Here is a 19,926-nt window from a genome sequence, read left to right on the forward strand (position 1 = left end):
ACAACTAAATAAACCAAGTACTGCACCTTTCCGTCCATGTCATGCAACCGGGTATGGCCTGGGGTTTTAGTGAGGCAGGCAACACAATAAAATTCTCGGCTTTAGGACGGGTTTGATACATGAAGATTCTTGAACCCCTAAGAAAACACACGTGGATGCCAGCGAATTACACGTATACATGTATTCTCTGCTGTTTGACAAGACCATCGGCTTGAGAGTTTCGCATTACCAAAACGAATTATCAACAACTAGTAGAGCCTGTGTCTGTATGTCTGTCGGTCTGTATGTATGTATGGTTAGAGTTTCATGTCGTACTTAACAATTTTGCAGTCATTCACAGTTTAAGCCTGGATTATTTAAAGCAGAAAAGTTTTCCCAATGTAGACTAAAAACGCAAATACCATATGTTGAAAACGGTTGTGAACAACGAGTAGCTGACGAGTGAACAACAAGTAGCTGACGAGTGAACAACAACTAGCTGACGAGTGAACAACGAGTAGCTGACGATGGTGCTGGGAAAAACACCACACGCCATCATGTGAATATCTCTAGAACGTTTCCACACCTTTCGGATAAAAAGTGTGAGACACAGTTCGAATCTTACACTCCAAAATAATCTGTTGTCTGTTGTCTGAGTGATACAGGAATGTATTCTACTATTGCAGCAGATTACTTTGTTAAATGTAACACACATATTCAATATAAAGAGTCTATTAGACGAACAGTATATTATATAAAATATGTCAGAACATTAAGTCATAATAACAGAATGCATTCTATCCTCACTCGGGCAACAGAGTTTCTTTTAAAATTAACGGATTAAGTTTTGAGTGTAATCCAAATGGATAGACCGTCTAGTTAACCGAGAAGGACTGGAATCCCTTTGAAATCCTAGGAAATCTGACTTAAAATAGTTTTAACTAAGAATGAGAACCACTAGGATTTGTACTATTATGTTAACGAGGCGATATTCTGATCAACTAATTTCTGCGTACACATTGATTAAGATTCTATTCTGTATTATAGAAGACAATAACCATAGCAACAAAAGAACAATTGCAGGCGAAAACAAACAAAACATGAGGACAGACAATTTCAAATGGGCCAACACATGGTAAATCGAACAATTCTGCTCAGACATAGTTATTTATACATATGTTCCTCAAATGGATTCAAATATTTCTAGGAAGACTGAGATGAGAACTGTGCCTGTGGAGAGCCAATTTGCTTTTTTGTCGGTCCACAGAAGGCCGTTCATTCTCCCGCCAACAAACCGGCCAAGACTTGCGAAGCTTTCCCTCGGGAATGGTTTAAAGACATATTTACGGTTGAGTAGGTAAATGTGGAGATAATTTAGATACAAAGAGTTTCTTTTAAAATTAACGGATTAAGTTTTGAGTGTAATCCAAATGGATAGACCGTCTAGTTAACCGAGAAGGACTGGAATCCCTTTGAAATCCTAGGAAATCTGACTTAAAATAGTTTTAACTAAGAATGAGAACCACTAGGATTTGTACTATTATGTTAACGAGGCGATATTCTGATCAACTAATTTCTGCGTACACATTGATTTAAGATTCTATTCTGTATTATAGAAGACAATAACCATAGCAACAAAAGAACAATTGCAGGCGAAAACAAACAAAACATGAGGACAGACAATTTCAAATGGGCCAACACATGGTAAATCGAACAATTCTGCTCAGACATAGTTATTTATACATATGTTCCTCAAATGGATTCAAATATTTCTAGGAAGACTGAGATGAGAACTGTGCCTGTGGAGAGCCAATTTGCTTTTTTGTCGGTCCACAGAAGGCCGTTCATTCTCCCGCCAACAAACCGGCCAAGACTTGCGAAGCTTTCCCTCGGGAATGGTTTAAAGACATATTTACGGTTGAGTAGGTAAATGTGGAGATAATTTAGATACAAAGCATGCAGCTCTGAAATTCAATTAGTCAGCGTCTTTTTGCTTCCAAAAATCGATCAGCTGCAATGGAACTTGGATTCGAACGGTGAAGTTGGACAATGCGTAACTATGGTGACGTCAGATTGGTCCGATAGTTATGTTAGCATGCTTGAGATATCAGAGAAGAATTGCTTATTAGATTTGTTCTGTGCTTTTCCGTGACAAACATGGAGTATAAGGAAATGCGAGCAATAGTAATAGACGAAGTCCACAAAGATCCATATGTTTTCGCCCTATATAGGCTTAACTACATGGCATAATATAAACAACGATGTTAAAATTTTCTTCGAACAGTCATGAGAATAAAACCGTCTACATTTTCAGAAGTCATATAGGATTTTTTACTGCCGATATAAGTGGCGCGTGTTCCTGAATGCTATCTTAAATCATCCATTAACTTGAACATTTTATTAATAAAGCTAATAAAAAAAACGAGTACAGCAAAATAAATAAATAAATGAACAAATAAAATAACGCCTGCCCTTCCTACTGATGTGCGTCTCCAAAGAAAAATTCTAAATAATTGTGTCATAAACAAATAAAGTCTCTTGATTTCACTCTCCACCGGTGTATTGCCTGCCATCACGTACTCAACAACATTTCACATATACGACGGCCGCCACCATTATGATGAGAGGGAACCGTGCAGAGCCCTAGGGAAACCCACAACCATCCGCAGGCTGCTGGAAGACATTCCCACGACATTTACTATTACCTACGGTCATATTTAAACAGTAGTCATACAAGTGGTCGCATCATTCTGATGCAGATTTCTGTTCTTATTTTGTAAAATTGTTTCAACCGATATGATAGTGTTGAAATTTCAATTAGTCGTCGTACTTAGATTACTATTGCTGAATTCTAGCAACCAAACGTTTAAGACGGGACATATAAGTTCAAATTAAAGCGAGTTGCTGATTGACATTCAATAGTTCTATAGATTAATATTCCTTTATTTATTTGATTAGAGTTTTAAGCCGTACTCATATTTCACTTATACGGCGGATGCCAGCATCATGGTGGGAGGAAACCGGGCAGAGCCCGGGGGAAACCCACGACCATCCGCAGATATAAATTGATATGTATTTAGTATAGTCCTATTTATTAAAAGATTTCTTGACTTTTTATATACCAAAGAATAGTTCACTTATACAACTCTTGTGATGTTAATGGGGGGTAGAAACCAACGGAGCTCTCTCCAACTATAGTCTGCTATATCTGATCTATAGCAATAGCCGCCTAGATTCAAACCTAGATTCAAACATCGTACCTGGTTTCCTCCCACCATAATGCTGGACGCCGTCGCATAAGTGAAATACTCTTGAGTACGGCGTAAAACACCAATCAAATAAATAAATAAATCAAACTTTGTTTCTCACTGATTGAGAGCTACCGCAGTTTGAGCCGAAGCAGTACTGAAAGCTGCATGCATTACTGCTAATGTATGGACGCCATCTAAAGCGACAACGGAGACATCGCTCCATCGCCAACCTCAGGTTTCTACGTAGAAACCGATATTTGCTGCATCAATGGGCCATGAAGCAATGCTGCAATGCTATTAGGACGACGGTTTGGTATAGCTACATATCGCAGCATCATCACAAATACATCACCACTCCATACCCGATGATCTTTTCCGGTTGAATGTTAACGTTCAACAACGCGACAGAGACACGGAGTTATCCTGTTTTCGATATAGCGAAGAAATGGCACAGTCGCGCTACCACAGGAAACTGCTTTCGAAATAAGGCCACATATGGTCAACGTTTCCCAGATAAACACTGTTACAGCAGAAAAAGTGGCACGGAATTCTGCTTCCCGACCCCCTCCCTCCCCCCAATAAACACTTTCCCCTTAAAACAGGTTGCTTAACATGCTGATTTGGAGAACAATAGCGGATCCCCAGTGAGTGGAATGTAACACCAGCATGAATAAATACATGTAGTGTATTTCCACAGAGGAATATATTTACATCGGTGGTGCTTCATGATTGTATCTAATTGCGCTTAACCCGGGGCTAGGGGCTGTATATTCACGGTGTTGAATCATATGGTCACATTGGATACACGAACAGTTCCCATGCAAACCCAACTGAGATCCATATTTTACTATCGACAACTTGTATAGTAGCATGGTATACGGTTTGGATACTGATTTCTCTCCTTCACTAGACTGCTTCTCTTTCCATGATTCCATAGTATTTTCGTACTTTACATACTTTCTTAATTCTTTGGTGGTTTGTGTTAAACGTCATTTTGGGAACTGGCCTTGCGATTATTGATCTGGAAGGTCCATCTTGGTTGGCCATTGGTATGCAAATATCTGTTTTAACGCATTGGTTGACCTACTTTTACTTTAAAATCCTCGCAAATCGAGGCTTTGTCAATCGGAGTTTTCTTTCGTGCAGCATGGCATCAACTTTTAGCCAATCAGAGCAAGTACGAAATCCATTGACCGGATCTCAGTAACAAATTCCATTACCTGGGCAACCTGAAATCATCTGCAGGTGAGGAAGGCGTTTAAGACTTTTTTGCTTTCTTGCAATAAAATGCCTGAAATACATGTAAAAACTGTTTGAGCGTGAGGCCTGTGGCCTTTTCAAACACACCCAGTTTCACTAAAATTTTCACACAGTGCGAAATAACTTTTACTACTGTAACCACAGTTAATGGCGATGTCGTTTGTTAAATGCACAACCTCATATTGTTATGTGTTAAAAATGTGACAAAAGATTACTGGATGGTCCATGATTAATTTGTCAGTATGATCAAAATGGCAAAATATTTTGGAGCATTTGGGGCAATCTTAATTTGTGACTGAGCAAAATTGTCCAACTCATATATTGGCCTAAACTTAAAAATGTAAATGTATATCTTGAGGATTTTACCAGTCGGGGATTTAAATCGTTGATCTCTGGGATTAGAGTCCACGCGCCTATTACTAGACTACAGGGATACCCCCCCAACTCCCCCTCCAGCTCGAAGGTAGACAGTAGGTATATATCCCCCTGTTACATATAGACAATATAGGTGTATAACTTTATTGATGGAAATTGTCGCCAAGAACCATTATTACAGATGAATTATGATAATCACAATCTGGCAAGATAAACAGATTGGGCCATTAAATAATAAATAAATAAATAAATGAATAAATAAATAAAGTAATGCATACCTCTTCCACTGATAGCCCTCAATGAACGTCTCTAAAGACAATTTCAGAATTTTTAAGTCCTTTCGATCCCAGTAGGAGAGTTTGGAAGGATCGATGTGATTGGCTGACTCCAGGATGACGTCACACTCCAGCTGGTTTAACAGATAAACGATGACTTTAATATGGAAGTTGACAGTGTGGGCTGATTATTCATTGCTTTCGTCAGATTACCAAATGGCTGTGTGGTTAAGACAAAACTTTCCGAAAACATCCCAAATTGCGATCAACAAACGTTCCTGTCGAAATTAGTTGCTCAGAAGGCCGATGGATCTAACAGTGTGCTTAAAAGATAATCGTTATAATTGGGACATCAGAGTAAAACCATCCCAGTCACTATTTTTAACTACTATGTTACCTTTCTGTCACGGAATACAGACGAGCTTTTCTTTTACGGACTACTTTCATTGTAATAATTGTTTGCACTTTTGCTTTTGCTTTGATTTAGATCACTGTTACGGAAGGTTTCCATGGTAAACTGCCATAGTTTGTCGTTGTGCTGGTACACAACTTACCTTTTTGTTACCGAAGGTTTCCATGATAAACTCCCCCAGCTTGTCGTCGTGCTGGTACACGACTTACCTTTTTGTTACCGAAGGTTTCCATGATAAACTCCCCGCAGTTTGTCGTTGTGCTGGTACACGACTTACCTTTTTGTTACCGAAGGTTTCCATGATAAACTCCCCCAGTTTGTCGTCTTGCTGGTACACGACTTACCTTTTTGTTACCGAAGGTTTCCATGATAAACTCCCCCCAGTTTGTCGTCGTGCTGGTACACGATTTACCGTTTTGTTAAGGAAGGTTTCCATGATAAACTCCCCCAGTTTGTCGTCTTGCTGGTACACGACTTACCTTTTTGTTACCGAAGGTTTCCATGATAAACTCCCCCAGTTTGTCGTCGTGCTGGTACACGACTTACCGTTTTGTTAGGGAAGGTTTCCATGATAAACTCCCCCAGTCTGTCGTCGTGCTGATACAAGACTTACCTTTTTGTTAGGGAAAGTTGCCATGGTAAACTCCCACAGTTTGAGGTCGTGCTGGTACAAGACATTCATGATGAACTGCGCAGCTTGTCGTTGTGCTGGTAAACGACTTACTTTTCTGTTAAGTAAGGCTTCTATGGTGAACTCCTCCAGTTTATCATCGTGCTGGCACACGACTTGCCTTTCTGTTACGAAAGGGTTTCTACGATAAACTCCCCAGCTTGTCGGCATGACTGGTACACGACTTACCTTTCTGTTACGGAAGGCTTCCATAGTAAACTCCTCCAGTTTGTCGTCATGCTGGTGCTGGTTGTATAGCGTGGCCTGTTCTGGGTACTGTCGTAACGCAAACTGGTAAAACGTGTTCTCCAGTCTACGTAATTCCTTGGCCTCGTTGTGATCTACAAAGAACGATTTATGGATTGACTGACTGATTGATTTTTTTTCTATGTTTCGAAAAGCTGTTCGTCGTAAAACTCACTCTATATGAATATGCGTGCTATATAAAAGACGTATAGGCCTGTGTAAAAGAACACTTTTCTCAGTAGAAATTTAATCTTTCTGTGACTCTGACTTATTTGAGTTAAAATAATTAAATCGAATATTTAGGTATTAATCTTTTTGTAGTTTTCTAATGCAGTCTATTTACTATCCTCTACACAAGAAATTTCTGATGTATATGTTCTTACCAGAAAAATTCAGAGGATCAAGTGTTTTTTATTCATTAATTGAACACAATATATTATGTCTCTGATTACTAGTACTATTTGTGAGTATTGTCAGTCTACAATGCAAGACTCAGAGAATGGACCTAGCAGGCATTTTCAGATAGCCTGTTTTAGCTATTCGAATACATTGACTCCAAATGACACTGTAGGTGAAGTAGCAGAAAATCAAAACATGTTATCCCAGCACTATAAAATGCGGATTATAAATTCTTGGTACCGATTTATTTTCAAACTACGTCTACGTCTTGAAAAAGCAATTTACATATCGAGCCTGAGGTTCTTCAAAACAAACGTAGCTGAAAAGTAAATTAGAAGTAACCGTTTGAAGTCCAGCCTTTATAATAATTTTATGGGACGATGTGCTAGGTTTGTTAGTCTTTAATTTTGCCTTTCTCAAATGCGTTCCGTTTTTTTATCTCTATACGGTAGGTTTGTTACGTTATAATTTTGTCCTCGCTGAAGAAGTACTTTCCCCGTTTTGTTGTAAAACTTAACCCTACATTCCACCCCCCCCCCCCCCCTTTCCCAAAGCTAGTCGCGTTATGTTTATACAGGCCACAGCCACGAACCTCAAATCTGTTTGACAGATGCCTAAAGTTTTCTGGATTAAAAAAAAAAACCCTTTGGGTGTTGAAAGATGTTGATACCGCGTCCTAAAGCAGCTTTCTTGATAGTAATGTAAGCTTTCTGGTTACGTTAGAAATATTGGGTGGTCACTGAGTGGAATATTTACTAACCTAATGTCGTGGGAGAGGGACACAGTGCGCAGATGGTAGGGAACTAACACTGAAACACTCCAGGAAAATCGAGCAGCGGAGATTAGCTGTTCGTGTTCCCGTCTAAGGAGTAAGTGTGGTAAAACACTGGATACAACCAAAGATATGTAGACTAAGTTATCCACAGGTATGGGAGATGTTTCATACCAAATTGCTATATTCTGCTCCCTCCAAAAAAACCAACAACAACAACAACAACAAAAAACCAAAAAAAAAATAATAATAATAAAATAAAGACAATAAAACAGCCAAACTAGCATACTTGGTTAAAACTACGTGCGGTCGCTGGTGAGTTCAAGTTCAGGTCAAGCTGGCTTCCTCTCCGGCCGTAAGTGGGAAGGTTCTTCAGCAGCCTGCGGATAGTCGTGGGTTTCCCCCGGGCTCTTTCGGGTTTCCTCCCACAATAATGCTGGGCGCCGTTGTATAAGTGAAATATTCTTCAGTAGGCCGTAAAACACCAATCAAATAAATAAATAAATTAAAACTTACGTGATGAATATATCGGCGTATTCTAATGTCATTTCAACAGGCTTATGCTTGCATACACTTGTCTTTCAGCATTACAATTTTATTATCGTTGTTAGGGGATACACTTCTGGGCCCTGTTGTTCAAAACTGGTTAAGATTTAATATCAGATTTAACTTTAAGCCCAGTCTTCAGTTTTGTACTTAACCCCAGGAAATTGTGTTCTGAACAGTGAGTTAAATATGAACTCAGTTTGCTACTGTTATACTTTGAATTGGACGGCTGCATTGGCTGCTGAGTTGGGCTAAAATTTTAAATGATACACCTTCGAACAACTGCGCCCTGGATATAGCACAGATTCTAGTACTGAAAATTTGCCGAGATCATCACCGGTTTCGAACTTGCCACCGCAAGCACAACATCGCCAGAAGTACATATGGACCCATGGTAGGAGACACAGCTGACCGAACATGCATTAGGCCTACCCGTCTGATGATCAGGGATATCACAGCTTAGCTGAATATATCAGACTAGTATCTGTCAATTATAAAGTGGTTTTTAAGTAATAGAATTGTCGTTATTAGGGGTGGCAGTTTTTTAATTACGGTACTGAAAATCCACTTTCTACTTGATATTTACCAATTAAGTAATCCATGCTACTCTCTTTTTTTTTGGTGGTGGGGGGTGGGGGGGTGGGGGGGAAATAGCCCAGTGAGAATTGCATTCTGATCATTCTTAAAATAAGAAAAATCTATATGTGCGGCATCAAGCTGCAGCGCATGCGCATTTCAAAAACTCACCCTTTCACGACCAAGAATAAGAAGACCACCACCCCTAATAAACAACAACACTCTCTTTCCATAAAACATATGGCATTTTGCCAAAAAGATGCTTTATGCAAGATATTATTTGACGCATTTCGGCAGAAGTGCCTTTTATCTGTTCTTGTTGAACGCTGGGAAAAGGACAACTTCCTGTGTATACGACTGTAGGAGCTATAACACATTTGAACGTCACACTAAGGCATCGCGGTGTAATGCCATAACTACAGGCCTAACTTCATGTTATACCACCGGTAGAGGGCCTATCTGTCTATTCCAGCTTTATAGCGGGTAAACCGGGAAGGCGGATATCTCGTGTAGGTAAAACGTTAGCCGAATCAGAACTGAGCGATAATATATATATATATATATAGAGATTTTTACAACAGATAAAAGTACTGTGAAGAATTTACAATTGACTTTCTCAGCTTCGCTTAGTTTTCAAACAGCTAAATACGCTGACAAGCTAACCGAGAACTTATGTCCCCGTTTACTTTCTGAAATTCTAAATTTGCACACAAAAGGCGATAAAAGCATTTTCCTATCAATACATAAATTCCACGCTATAATGGCCTGTGTGCGCTTAACTGTCGGGGTGCACTCCGGTTACTTCCGGTCTACCGCCGCCACTCAGTTGCAGTGGTGTAAATACGACCTTTCTGACATGGCTAGGACAACATGTGGGTCATCACAAGGTCTCCACCTAGAGGCATTTTGCGTCGTTTCTATAGCATAGTGTTTCTGTCGTTTCTTGCTGGTCCTGTTTTTGTTCTGTCAGTAACGATCGAGAAATGCTGACAAATACAGAGCTCTGTCATTCTGTTAGATCCAGGGTACAGTCTGCGAATTCTTTTTCTTCTGGCTTGAAGCTTGCTGGCTACTTACAGGTTTATTGGTTGATTCACTGACTGGTTGATTTATTTATTTATTTATTTATTTATTGACTTGGTTTTTAACGTCGTCTTGAACAACTCTTCACATTTTGCTAGGAGTAAACCACCTGCACATATTGTCAGGTGGTTTGTGCTAGACGTCCTTTTGGGAATTGGCCTTGCGATTATTGCCCTGGAACGTCCATATTGGTTAACAGCTATTATACAAGAGTCTGTTTCGACGCATAAACCTATAGCAAATCTCATTATATAAACCCCCCGCTAAGAGCTGGCTTCGCGCTGGCGCACTTTGTGGTCACGAGCCCATCAGCTGCATTTAGTAAGGTGTCTGAAAGACAGGTATTTTCGCTCTTAAATAGTATCGAGGTTAATATATATTTCATATATATCCTGCGATATCTGGTACAGAATGATACCAAAAACCTTATGACATCGGGTGATGAGTTTCTAGTTCATATCTACAGCGCGGGTAACTAGAAATATATGCGCTCATAATGCCAGCAGTCCATTGCTCTAAATGGTTAAACTTGTACCCGGGCTACTTCTTTCTACCTCCTGTACGAAATCATACAAGGCGTTATCTCGATACATGTATTAATAATATCGATATTATATTATATTGATAACTAACAAACAGATCCAAATTAATCTTGTAGCCAGAACTCATGCGCACATCACATAACACCAGATACAGCCCTAAAGGAATTATTACCAAGGCAAAATGATACCTTTTTCACGTAGAACAAATTTGATGGATGCAAACGTCTTTGAAGCAAAAAAAGACCATACCACCTCTGGCGCCGTTCGTTTTTTTCTAACAGCCACTTGGTCTTCCATAAAAATAATTCCGAGAAAGCATTCATAAGACACGGAGCCTTATCTACACATAGCAGGTCATATAAAATGGCTAGGGAATCAAAAAAAAAAAAAGAACTGTTATCTGTCTGAGCAGATAGATATTTTTCACATCTGGCCCAGATTATGTAGATCCTTCTCCGAGGGCGGAAATCCTTCCTATTTTTTATGCCACCCTGTTAAGCACTTCGGTGAACCGACACGCTCGAGTTAGCCAGAGTGGTGTTGATGTGGAGAAGTGGTTGTTCCTGAGAGGAACGGCTTTTTCAGCACGTGTAATGGCATCAGATAACTTCTTGATGAGTTTCCCGAGCAGCAATGACCATACAACATTTGTATAACCTTGGAACTATACATCGCCAAATGGTATAAAAAGTAAAATGTGAATTGCTGATTCACTGAATCAAGAGGCAAAACAAAATACAAAGAAATAAAACAAACGAAACTGGAGAAGAAAACAAAGATCACAAATTAATAGTGCGAGGAAGAAATGGTTTAGGTTCTTTGGTCGAATTTCTTCTTTAATTAGCTGGCGTGTAAAGTTTCCCCTCCCAATTTCCCGCCACTCGGGATTTAAGAAAGCTATCAATTTGTGGACGTCTGTTCAGACTATAAACGGACTTAATGGCTAACCCTGTAGAGGCTTCATGGAAAAAGACAGAAGGGATGAGTTACTAAGTAAATCATGGGTTGCTCTTCCGGCGTAAAAGAACCTCGTGTACGTGCTACTTGTCGAACAGGGTGGTCCAAGTCGCATAACCCGATGTCCCACAGAAAGGCTCGTGTAGGTCTACTATCTAAGTTTTTGATGAGCTCACATAAAACGATTAGTGTGAGGTAAAAGAGGAAGCGACAAAAGAGTACATAGTTTTTGATTTCTTTGTTAACCCGTGGAGAAACCCACGACCATCCGCATGCACGACGTACGGCCGGATAGGGCTTTGGATGGTCTTGGGTTTCTCCGGGTTCCTGCCACTATAATGCTGACCGCCGTCGCATAAGTGACACGTTGTTGAGTATGGCGTTAAACACCAGTGAAATAAATAAATAAAATAAGTGTTAAGAAAATTACAAGAAGCTATAGACATACTGGTAATTATTCGTATAATTCACACAATCTCTGGCCATTATTCTAGATGGGAAGAATTTCCTGTCGTGGTCTACACAGTTAACCCACTTCCTGGGATCTTTTGCAGTTTTAATCAAAATATTCATTAATGGTGTATTTTTACGCCTGGTTTTAGCTTTGATCCTTAATGAATGTCCGTGGCGCTGAAAGTTAGATTAATTAAGCTTTAGTGTTTTTCGTGATAAAATCTTGAAAGAAAGCTACGTTGTTTCTATAATTAAGGTTTGTTCTGAAGTACAGGGTGTTTTTTTAAAGGATTTATCTCTTTTATTTTCTTGCGAACTGCAAGAAAAGTAAATTACATCTGGCACGTCTGGAATCGATAAGCTGTAACAGCGACACTGGTAGCGGATGCCTATTCATTCGAGACACTAACTAAATGAGTTATATACTAACTGGATGGTCGACTGACTAATTGGTTGGTTAAACGACTAGTTGAATGACGGACTGGTTGACACGATGGCTGATTGATTGGTTGGTTGGCATTCTGGCTGACTGGTTAAAAGGCCGGTTAACTCTCTGATTGGTCGACTGGTTGACAGAATGGCCAATTAGTTCGTTATTCTGTATTCTGACTGACTGACTGGCTGATTGATTGAATGATTGATATATTGATTGATCAGTTGACTAACTGACTGGCCGACTGGTTGGTTAGTTGAAGAGTGGTTGACTGACAATGTGGTTCGTTGACTGACAAAATATTTCTTACACGCCTTTAGTCTGTTGGTCTTTGATATCTATACTACATATATCTAGAAGTTAGTTAACATGCACACTGACTTGGGCAGGGTGATGTGGCATGATGCTTGGAATGCCTGACTGACATTCAATTTGGCAAGTAACTAACCGGTGACTTTTTTTTATCACAAAATGCCGATTTAACTGCATTATTCAAAGCCCTATGACATCTACACACCTTGTTTAATCATTTTTATCGTGTTATTGGTTTTGTATTTGGAATGATAACCATTGGTACAGAATGATTTACTGATTGATTGATGAATGGTTTGATCGGTGTTTAACGGTCTACCGTAGTCAAGAATATTTGTCTTAGGCGATGGTCAGAGAGACTTTTATGCGTTTCTATTGCATGGGTAAAAGATCAACATCCAAGGTTTTTGCCAAAGAGCGTGTGTTTCTGGCGCCACCACTGCCACTGTCCTGTCTGTCGAAGTACAGCCTCTACCACATTATTGGAAGTAGCACAATAGCACGTATAAAAGCTGAGTCTGTGTACAAGCTCTTTAAATGTCTTATTAGCAAAGGCTGCCTAATTAGCTCTAGGAGCTCTGGGTTAAAACAGTAAATACGAAACAGACGGGTGCGAAAGATAACTCCGTATGTTTAAGCATATCGGATAACCACCTTGACTGAACCAGATAGAATAACGGTATTTTTGCTTCCGTACAACACCAAAAACTTCGTTTACCCTCATGCGGTCGCGAATCTGAAGGGGTTGGTGTGAGAGAAGGGCCGTTTTTTAAGTGACAAGAAGCTCTGATACAAAACAGACGGTATGAATGATAGCTTGTCTTATCGTTAGTGTCTGGTTGGACTGCTCTGAAGCCTGTAGAAGTATATTTACGTGAAAAAACTTAATACTCGTGTACTGACAATCTGATTATGGTTTCGAGTTCATTATTTCAACAATCCAGGAACTCCTATCTCTGCAGAGGCCTTAAACAAAAACTTAGGTACAGTCCGAGGTGTTGAGAACTGTCAATTAGTGTAATTCTGTGAAAGTCGAAGAAACAGCCTGATAAGTTTGTACGTGTATTTCTGCTCTCTGCATATACAACTACCAGACATTACGACTGCAATATTGTGAATGTACACATTAACTTTGCCGCACTTAGTCAATTACCTCTTAAATAAATGAATGAATAAATGAATAAATAAATAAATAAATAAATAAATACAACTACCACCACTACCACTAAGACTATTTCACCCCAAAGTTTTATTTATCAACATTAATTCAGCCTGCATTATTTTATGAATTCTGAGCTGCATACAACTGCGTATTATGTATGTACATATCAACTTTACCTTTCGCTAAGTCAGTTATTTCAGACAACAGACAACAATCAAACAATAGTCAATCAAATTATTCAGTCAACAATCAAACAAATCATTCAGATAACAGTTAACAGCAATCAATCAAATCATTCAGACCACAATCAAACAGCAATCAATCGAATCATTCGTACAACAATCAAACAGCAAACAATCAAATCATTCAGACCACAATCAAACAGAAATCAATCAAATCATTCAGACAACAGTTAACAGCAATCAATCAAATCTTTCAGACAACAATCACTCAACAACCAATCAAATCATTCAGATAACAGTCAATAACCAAAGAGAAAGATCTGATGGTTAATATTACACATTTATTCGGACCTTGCATTTTCACATAAACTAAGTCGTTTTGTAAATACAAAGATGATCTGATCAGCTTTATTATGTTTTAATAGAAGGTTCATGTGTGCCAATCATTTGCTCCGGAAGTTGTTATGAGTTCTACTTTTACACTTGTGTTTAACCAACAACAACATTATGCGTATATATATATATATATATATATATATATATATATATATATATATATATATATATATAGGCTGTGACTGCGACGTGCTGAACAATGTTTCACTTACATGACGGCGATCAAGTTCATGAGCGGTTGTCATCATGTAGGTAGGCCGGTCAGTTTGCCAAATCCCCATTGACACATATTCCTAAACTGCATTTACGGGGCTATTTGTTTTTATTTATTTATTTGATTGGTGTTTTACATCGTGATCACTTGAATGTTCCACTTGCATGACGCCAGGTAAGCATAACAAGGATAAAACCTAGTCTCTAAACAGGCTAAATAAGGACGCCTTCAACCACTGAGCAGTTATACATGTAGTATTAAAGTATTACAAACTTTAATCATCGTCATATGGCTGAACACCCCAAGTACACATATAAACTTTAAACTATACAAGTACCGGTCCAGATGGCTGCAGTTCAGGCAAGTAGCCCTTGACCAATGAAACCGCGCGTCATAATCTACTTCCGGGTTGCTCGGCTTATCACACATACACCTTTGATGGGCTCCTAACTAATGTCCCACTAACTATGCAGACGTGAGCGCAGTCAAACAAGGAGAATATTGTAGAGTATACATTGTAAAACAGCAATGAAATACATTAACACGATGTTTCGGTAACATCTGTTCATTTTAACATAAGTGATTCAAAGTGGTCTAATGTGATGGTATCACCATTTTGAATTGGTCATTTCATTGGTAGCAAATGTTGTTTCGCTTGATAGCAAATGTTACAATAGGGCACTAAAGTGATAAAGTATAAAATAACCCATAACTGAGAATCATAATTGGGAAAAGTTTGACAGGTTGCTTCACCATGTACCGAACAGAGGCCACGTTACGTCACAAAATGACGTCACTTCGATATATGGGAACCACGTCTTACATTACATTCTTACATGTTTAATTACTTATATTATGTATCAGACTGGTATATCTGTCGATCAAGCTTATAGATAAGAACTCACGACAAGGGTTCAAGATGTGTGATGCTAGGGTCTTAATAGGCCTACATTATCATCTGCTAGTCTCTAATATAGCTAACCTCTTCGGGCCAGTCTATTTCAAAATTGATCACTGAGTACGCAAGTTTGTTTGAGAAATCCAAAATGGATGTTTCTCTCTTTTGAACCTTATCTAACTCACAGTTGATTTAACATCGCCCAGATTTGCGAAGTTATCTTAAAACGTCTCAAAGTCGAACGTGTCAATAAATAAATTGAAGAATTTTCACCCAACGGAGTAGTCCAATCCGTAAATTTGAGAAAATAACGTTTTCCTCAATCGAAATAAACGCAACGAATGCACAGACGGTTCGTATCCTGGTTTGTTTGATGTGGGGCTTCTGGCACAAAATTTTGCTAGCTACAACATTGCCTCACAACGTCTGACGTAAAATCTCGCTTTGTAAAGGAAAACGTGATAATACTTCTGACGTAAAATCTCGCTAGGTACAGTACTACCTGTTAAAACTTCTGATGTAAAAATCCGGCTAGGTACAGGACTACCTGGTAAAACTTCTGACATAAAATCTGGCTTGGTGCAGAACTACTTGATGAAAATTCTGACGTAAAATCTCGCAAGATACAGGATAACCTTACAAAATTTCTGACGTAAAATCTCGCAAGATACAGGATAACCTAACAAAATTTCTGACGTAAAATCTCGCAAGATACAGGATAACCTAACAAAATTTCTGACGTAAAATCTCGCAAGATACAGGATAACCTTACAAAATTTCTGACGTAAAATCTCGCAAGATACAGGATAACCTTACAAAATTTCTGACGTAAAATCTCGCAAGATACAGGATAACCTTACAAAATTTCTGACGTAAAATCTCGCAAGATACAGGATAACCTAACAAAATTTCTGACGTAAAATCTCGCAAGATACAGGATAACCTTACAAAATTTCTGACGTAAAATCTCGCAAGATACTGGATAACCTTACAAAATTCTGACGTAAAATGTGGCTAGGTACAGAACTATCTGATAAAAATTTTGACGTAAAATCCCACTAGGTACAGGACCGTCAGGTCAAATTTTCTGACGTAAAATTTTGCTATAGGTACACGACAATCTGGTACAGGACAATTTCTGACTTACAATCTAGATTGGTACAGGGCAATCTGATAAGATTTCTGCCGTCTTCACTCAGTGTGCAATGCCGTCTCTAGCATGCCACCCACCCCCCACCCCCACACCCCACCCCACCCCCCACACCCATAAACACACACCCTTGCTATTTCTTCAGATTGAGCCCAAGGCATCTCGTTAAGAGTTGATTTTCCCACAACCTTTAATAGTCTGACAGTTTGCAGAATAAAAGGCGTTTAAGATAGAACCGCTAAAAGCCCTTTTGACTAGACTTTAATAAAACTACCGTATTATATGCCTTGATAAAGAATGTGTTTTTGTATAAGTTTCGGATCTGCAAAACCCTTAAACAGAAACAAGGCATTTGTCTCCATTCAAATGTCTTAGCAAAGAAATGCCTTTTGCACGCTGAGCTATTTCCGGTCAAAAAGGATCCCAGAATAATCATCCTCTGATATAAGGAACTATTTTCAAACCATTTTTTCTTGGTATGCTCAAGCATATTACATCACTTGAACAAGGCAATAGAAAATATAGAGTAGGGGACAATGAGCAGGATGGAATCCTCCTCCGTCCATACATGGTTCAAAAGTCGATAAAACAGTTATTGGCTTTTTGCTGCGAAATCAATCGGACCAATGCACAAATATAGCGGAAACTAATATGTTTGTGTAGGAGAATTGGCCCAGAGCAAAAGTAAACATGTTTTCTGTTTTAACTCCACATGTTATCTGCATACCGACAAGGCGACGGGTGGAAGGCTACCGTTACAGCTAGCCTCTACAAGGCCTAGGAAGCGATTAGGGGCGGGAATGTCTTCAGCATACTGACCTGAGTCCGGACGTCCATGGACGAGGATCTCCGGCGGGAAGCACAGGGACAGCCCCAGAACAGCGCTCACTAATTCCCGTACTCTCATCTCTAACTTACTGTTCATAAAGAGAAAAAAAAGTATTATTGCCAATCACCATAGCAACAGAGGGGCGTTTCAAACTCTCGCTAAAGAGAAATTAAGTGAACTATTCACTGATCAGGAAAATATTCTTGTCACTAAGCAACATCCGCATTTCCGTTCACCGAATTCTCCCTATAGCTATACATATTGTATGATTTTAATAAATTTATTTCTTTGATTGACGTTTTACGCCGTACTCGAGAATGTTTCACTTATACGACGGCAGCCAGCATTATGGTGACAGGAAAGGATTTTAATAAATAAAGGAATTTCAAAATTATGCACCTTAGAAATTACTTTCATCAAAAGATAGCACAAATAGGTGCAAAATAATTAGTCTTGAGCCAAGGGCATATATTCATATTTGAAAGTGTTTTTATAATAGAGATTTTTTTACATATACCTTTTATAGTATGAATATATTTTATCAAGTGTTTGTACAACATAGAAATAGTCAATTTTCAAGAAATGCTATTTACCGTTATTGATGCAGCAATAGAGCAGAAAGTTTATCATAACAGTGCAGTAAGGATGTAGGAGGAGGAGGGGGGGGGGAGGGGGGGGGGATGCTCCAAAGGAAACAATGTTACACATAATGAAGGAATGACTCTCTATACCGCCATGTGTAAAAGTGTGCTAATTGTCACACGTTTGTCCATGTGTAGTGGTTATGTCTTATCGGAAACCAATTATCACAATGTCATCTATGTACACTGGTTATGTGTGATTGGACACCAATTATCACAATGTCGTCCATGTACACTGGTCATGTGTGACTGGACACCAATTATCACAATGTTGTCCGTGTACATAGGTTAAATGTGACCGGACACCAGTAATCACACTGTCATCTGTGTACACTGGTTAAGTTTGACCGGACACCAAATATCACACTGTTCGGCGTACATGTACACAGGTTATATGTGACCGGATATCTGCGGTAATATGTAACCTTACACCAATTATCACATAGTTCGGCGTGTGTGTACAATGGTAACTTTGTACCGGACGCCAATTATCACCAGAATTGGGTCTGCGTATAATGGTGATGTGTGACCGAACAAAAATGATCACACTGAGTTGGGCAGCAACACTAATTTGAGCAAAATGGACCCACTGTTGGAATTCGATCGCTTTACTTATGAAAACTACATCAAACTCAGAATAAAAAGAGAAAAGTGATTCTACAAACATGCTATGTGACTCAGATTTCCAGATAAACATTTACGGAATTAATTTTATTTATTTACTGATTTACTTTTAATTATTTAACTAACTAATTAATTAACTCATTCATTCATTTATTTATTTAACGTCATACACAACAATATTTCACATATTTATGCTGGCGGCCAGGTTCATGGATACAGAAAGCCGAAGAGCCCCACAGTTAAAGACCGCCAGCTATCTGACAAATCCCATGACTTAATACCGCAGTCGATCGAGCCATAACTGAATTCAGGCCGACCCAGTGCGTCTATCCAGTAAGTAGAGCAGCTAAATACTTACCTATTTCAAAGTTAATGGAACTACATATATTATTTCAGTTATACCCGAAAAGATGTTAGACACTTACCGAATTGAATGAGACAGAGCTACTGCCAGTCCTTCTCCTCATGAGGAGGCCTACGTCACTGTTTCGTATCCGTGGTACCTTCGAACCGCGAAGGTATTAAAGCTCCCCGGCTTTATTCAAGGTTTAGCAGGTGCGCTCTACAAAGCTCGTGGGCTGGGCACAGAGAGTAATACCTTAGGCTGATGTCTTCAACTCTCCCTCGCACTTACATGTTGTTGGTGACTTTCTCAACCGGTCTATACCGGTCCTATTTCTCTGTACTAACCCTTGAGAGTTTTTCTGCAGGACTGATTATGGTCCCAAACATCCTCACGGAGAGTGGAAGCAAAAACCCCACTTGTTCTGATGGAAATCTCTAAATGAAATGCCTGGTCGAGTGCATGGGGTGACTGTTATCAGTACAAGTCGTCAGGGATAGACCGAGAGAAACTGTGTGTGTGTCTGATGGGTCAATCAGTGGGGGAGGGGAGGAGGGGATTAAGTATGCAAAGGGCTTAGGTCTCAAGTTTCTCCTACTTTCTTCAGCGTCTCGTGTCACCCTCCTCTGATAGGTAGCAGGTGCGATCTGTGTCGTAAGACTACATATCTGTCCCCACAGCGGATCAACGATTCCATGTTCTCCGAAATGATTACGTATGGTCTCGGAGGCTGGAGCTCAGAGCTATGTTAGCACCCACTAAGGACCCTCATCCCGGAAATGGCCACGCCCATGGGAGGCATGCAACCGGGGACACCAAATTAGCATCAGTGCTCCAGCGCTAGACGAACTTCCCGGCTATTCCTATTAACCCCGTCTCGCATCTCACATTTGTGGCCGGTATCCAATAGGGGTGTAATGTAAGTAAAGTGTCGTCAGAGATGCAC

The 19,926-nt window shown here is 39.4% G+C and overlaps 1 protein-coding gene across 1 annotated transcript in view; it reads right to left on the bottom strand.

Annotated features, from left to right (window-relative positions):
- Positions 1 to 19,533, bottom strand: part of LOC135479285 (uncharacterized) — a 38,003-nt gene extending 18,470 nt beyond the window's left edge. Inside the window, exons 1-4 of the mRNA XM_064759105.1 lie at positions 19,063 to 19,533; positions 17,363 to 17,460; positions 6,412 to 6,563; positions 5,144 to 5,274 (exon numbers count right to left, since the gene is read on the bottom strand). Of these exons, the coding sequence (XP_064615175.1) occupies positions 5,144 to 5,274; positions 6,412 to 6,563; positions 17,363 to 17,450 (371 nt within the window). The 5' untranslated portion in view covers positions 17,451 to 17,460; positions 19,063 to 19,533. The remainder of the gene's footprint in view (positions 1 to 5,143; positions 5,275 to 6,411; positions 6,564 to 17,362; positions 17,461 to 19,062) is intronic.
- Positions 19,534 to 19,926: the final 393 nt, after the last annotated feature.

The sequence above is a fragment of the Liolophura sinensis genome, chromosome 12 (genome assembly GCF_032854445.1).
Source record: "Liolophura sinensis isolate JHLJ2023 chromosome 12, CUHK_Ljap_v2, whole genome shotgun sequence".
Classification (NCBI taxonomy): Eukaryota; Metazoa; Mollusca; class Polyplacophora; order Chitonida; family Chitonidae; genus Liolophura; species Liolophura sinensis.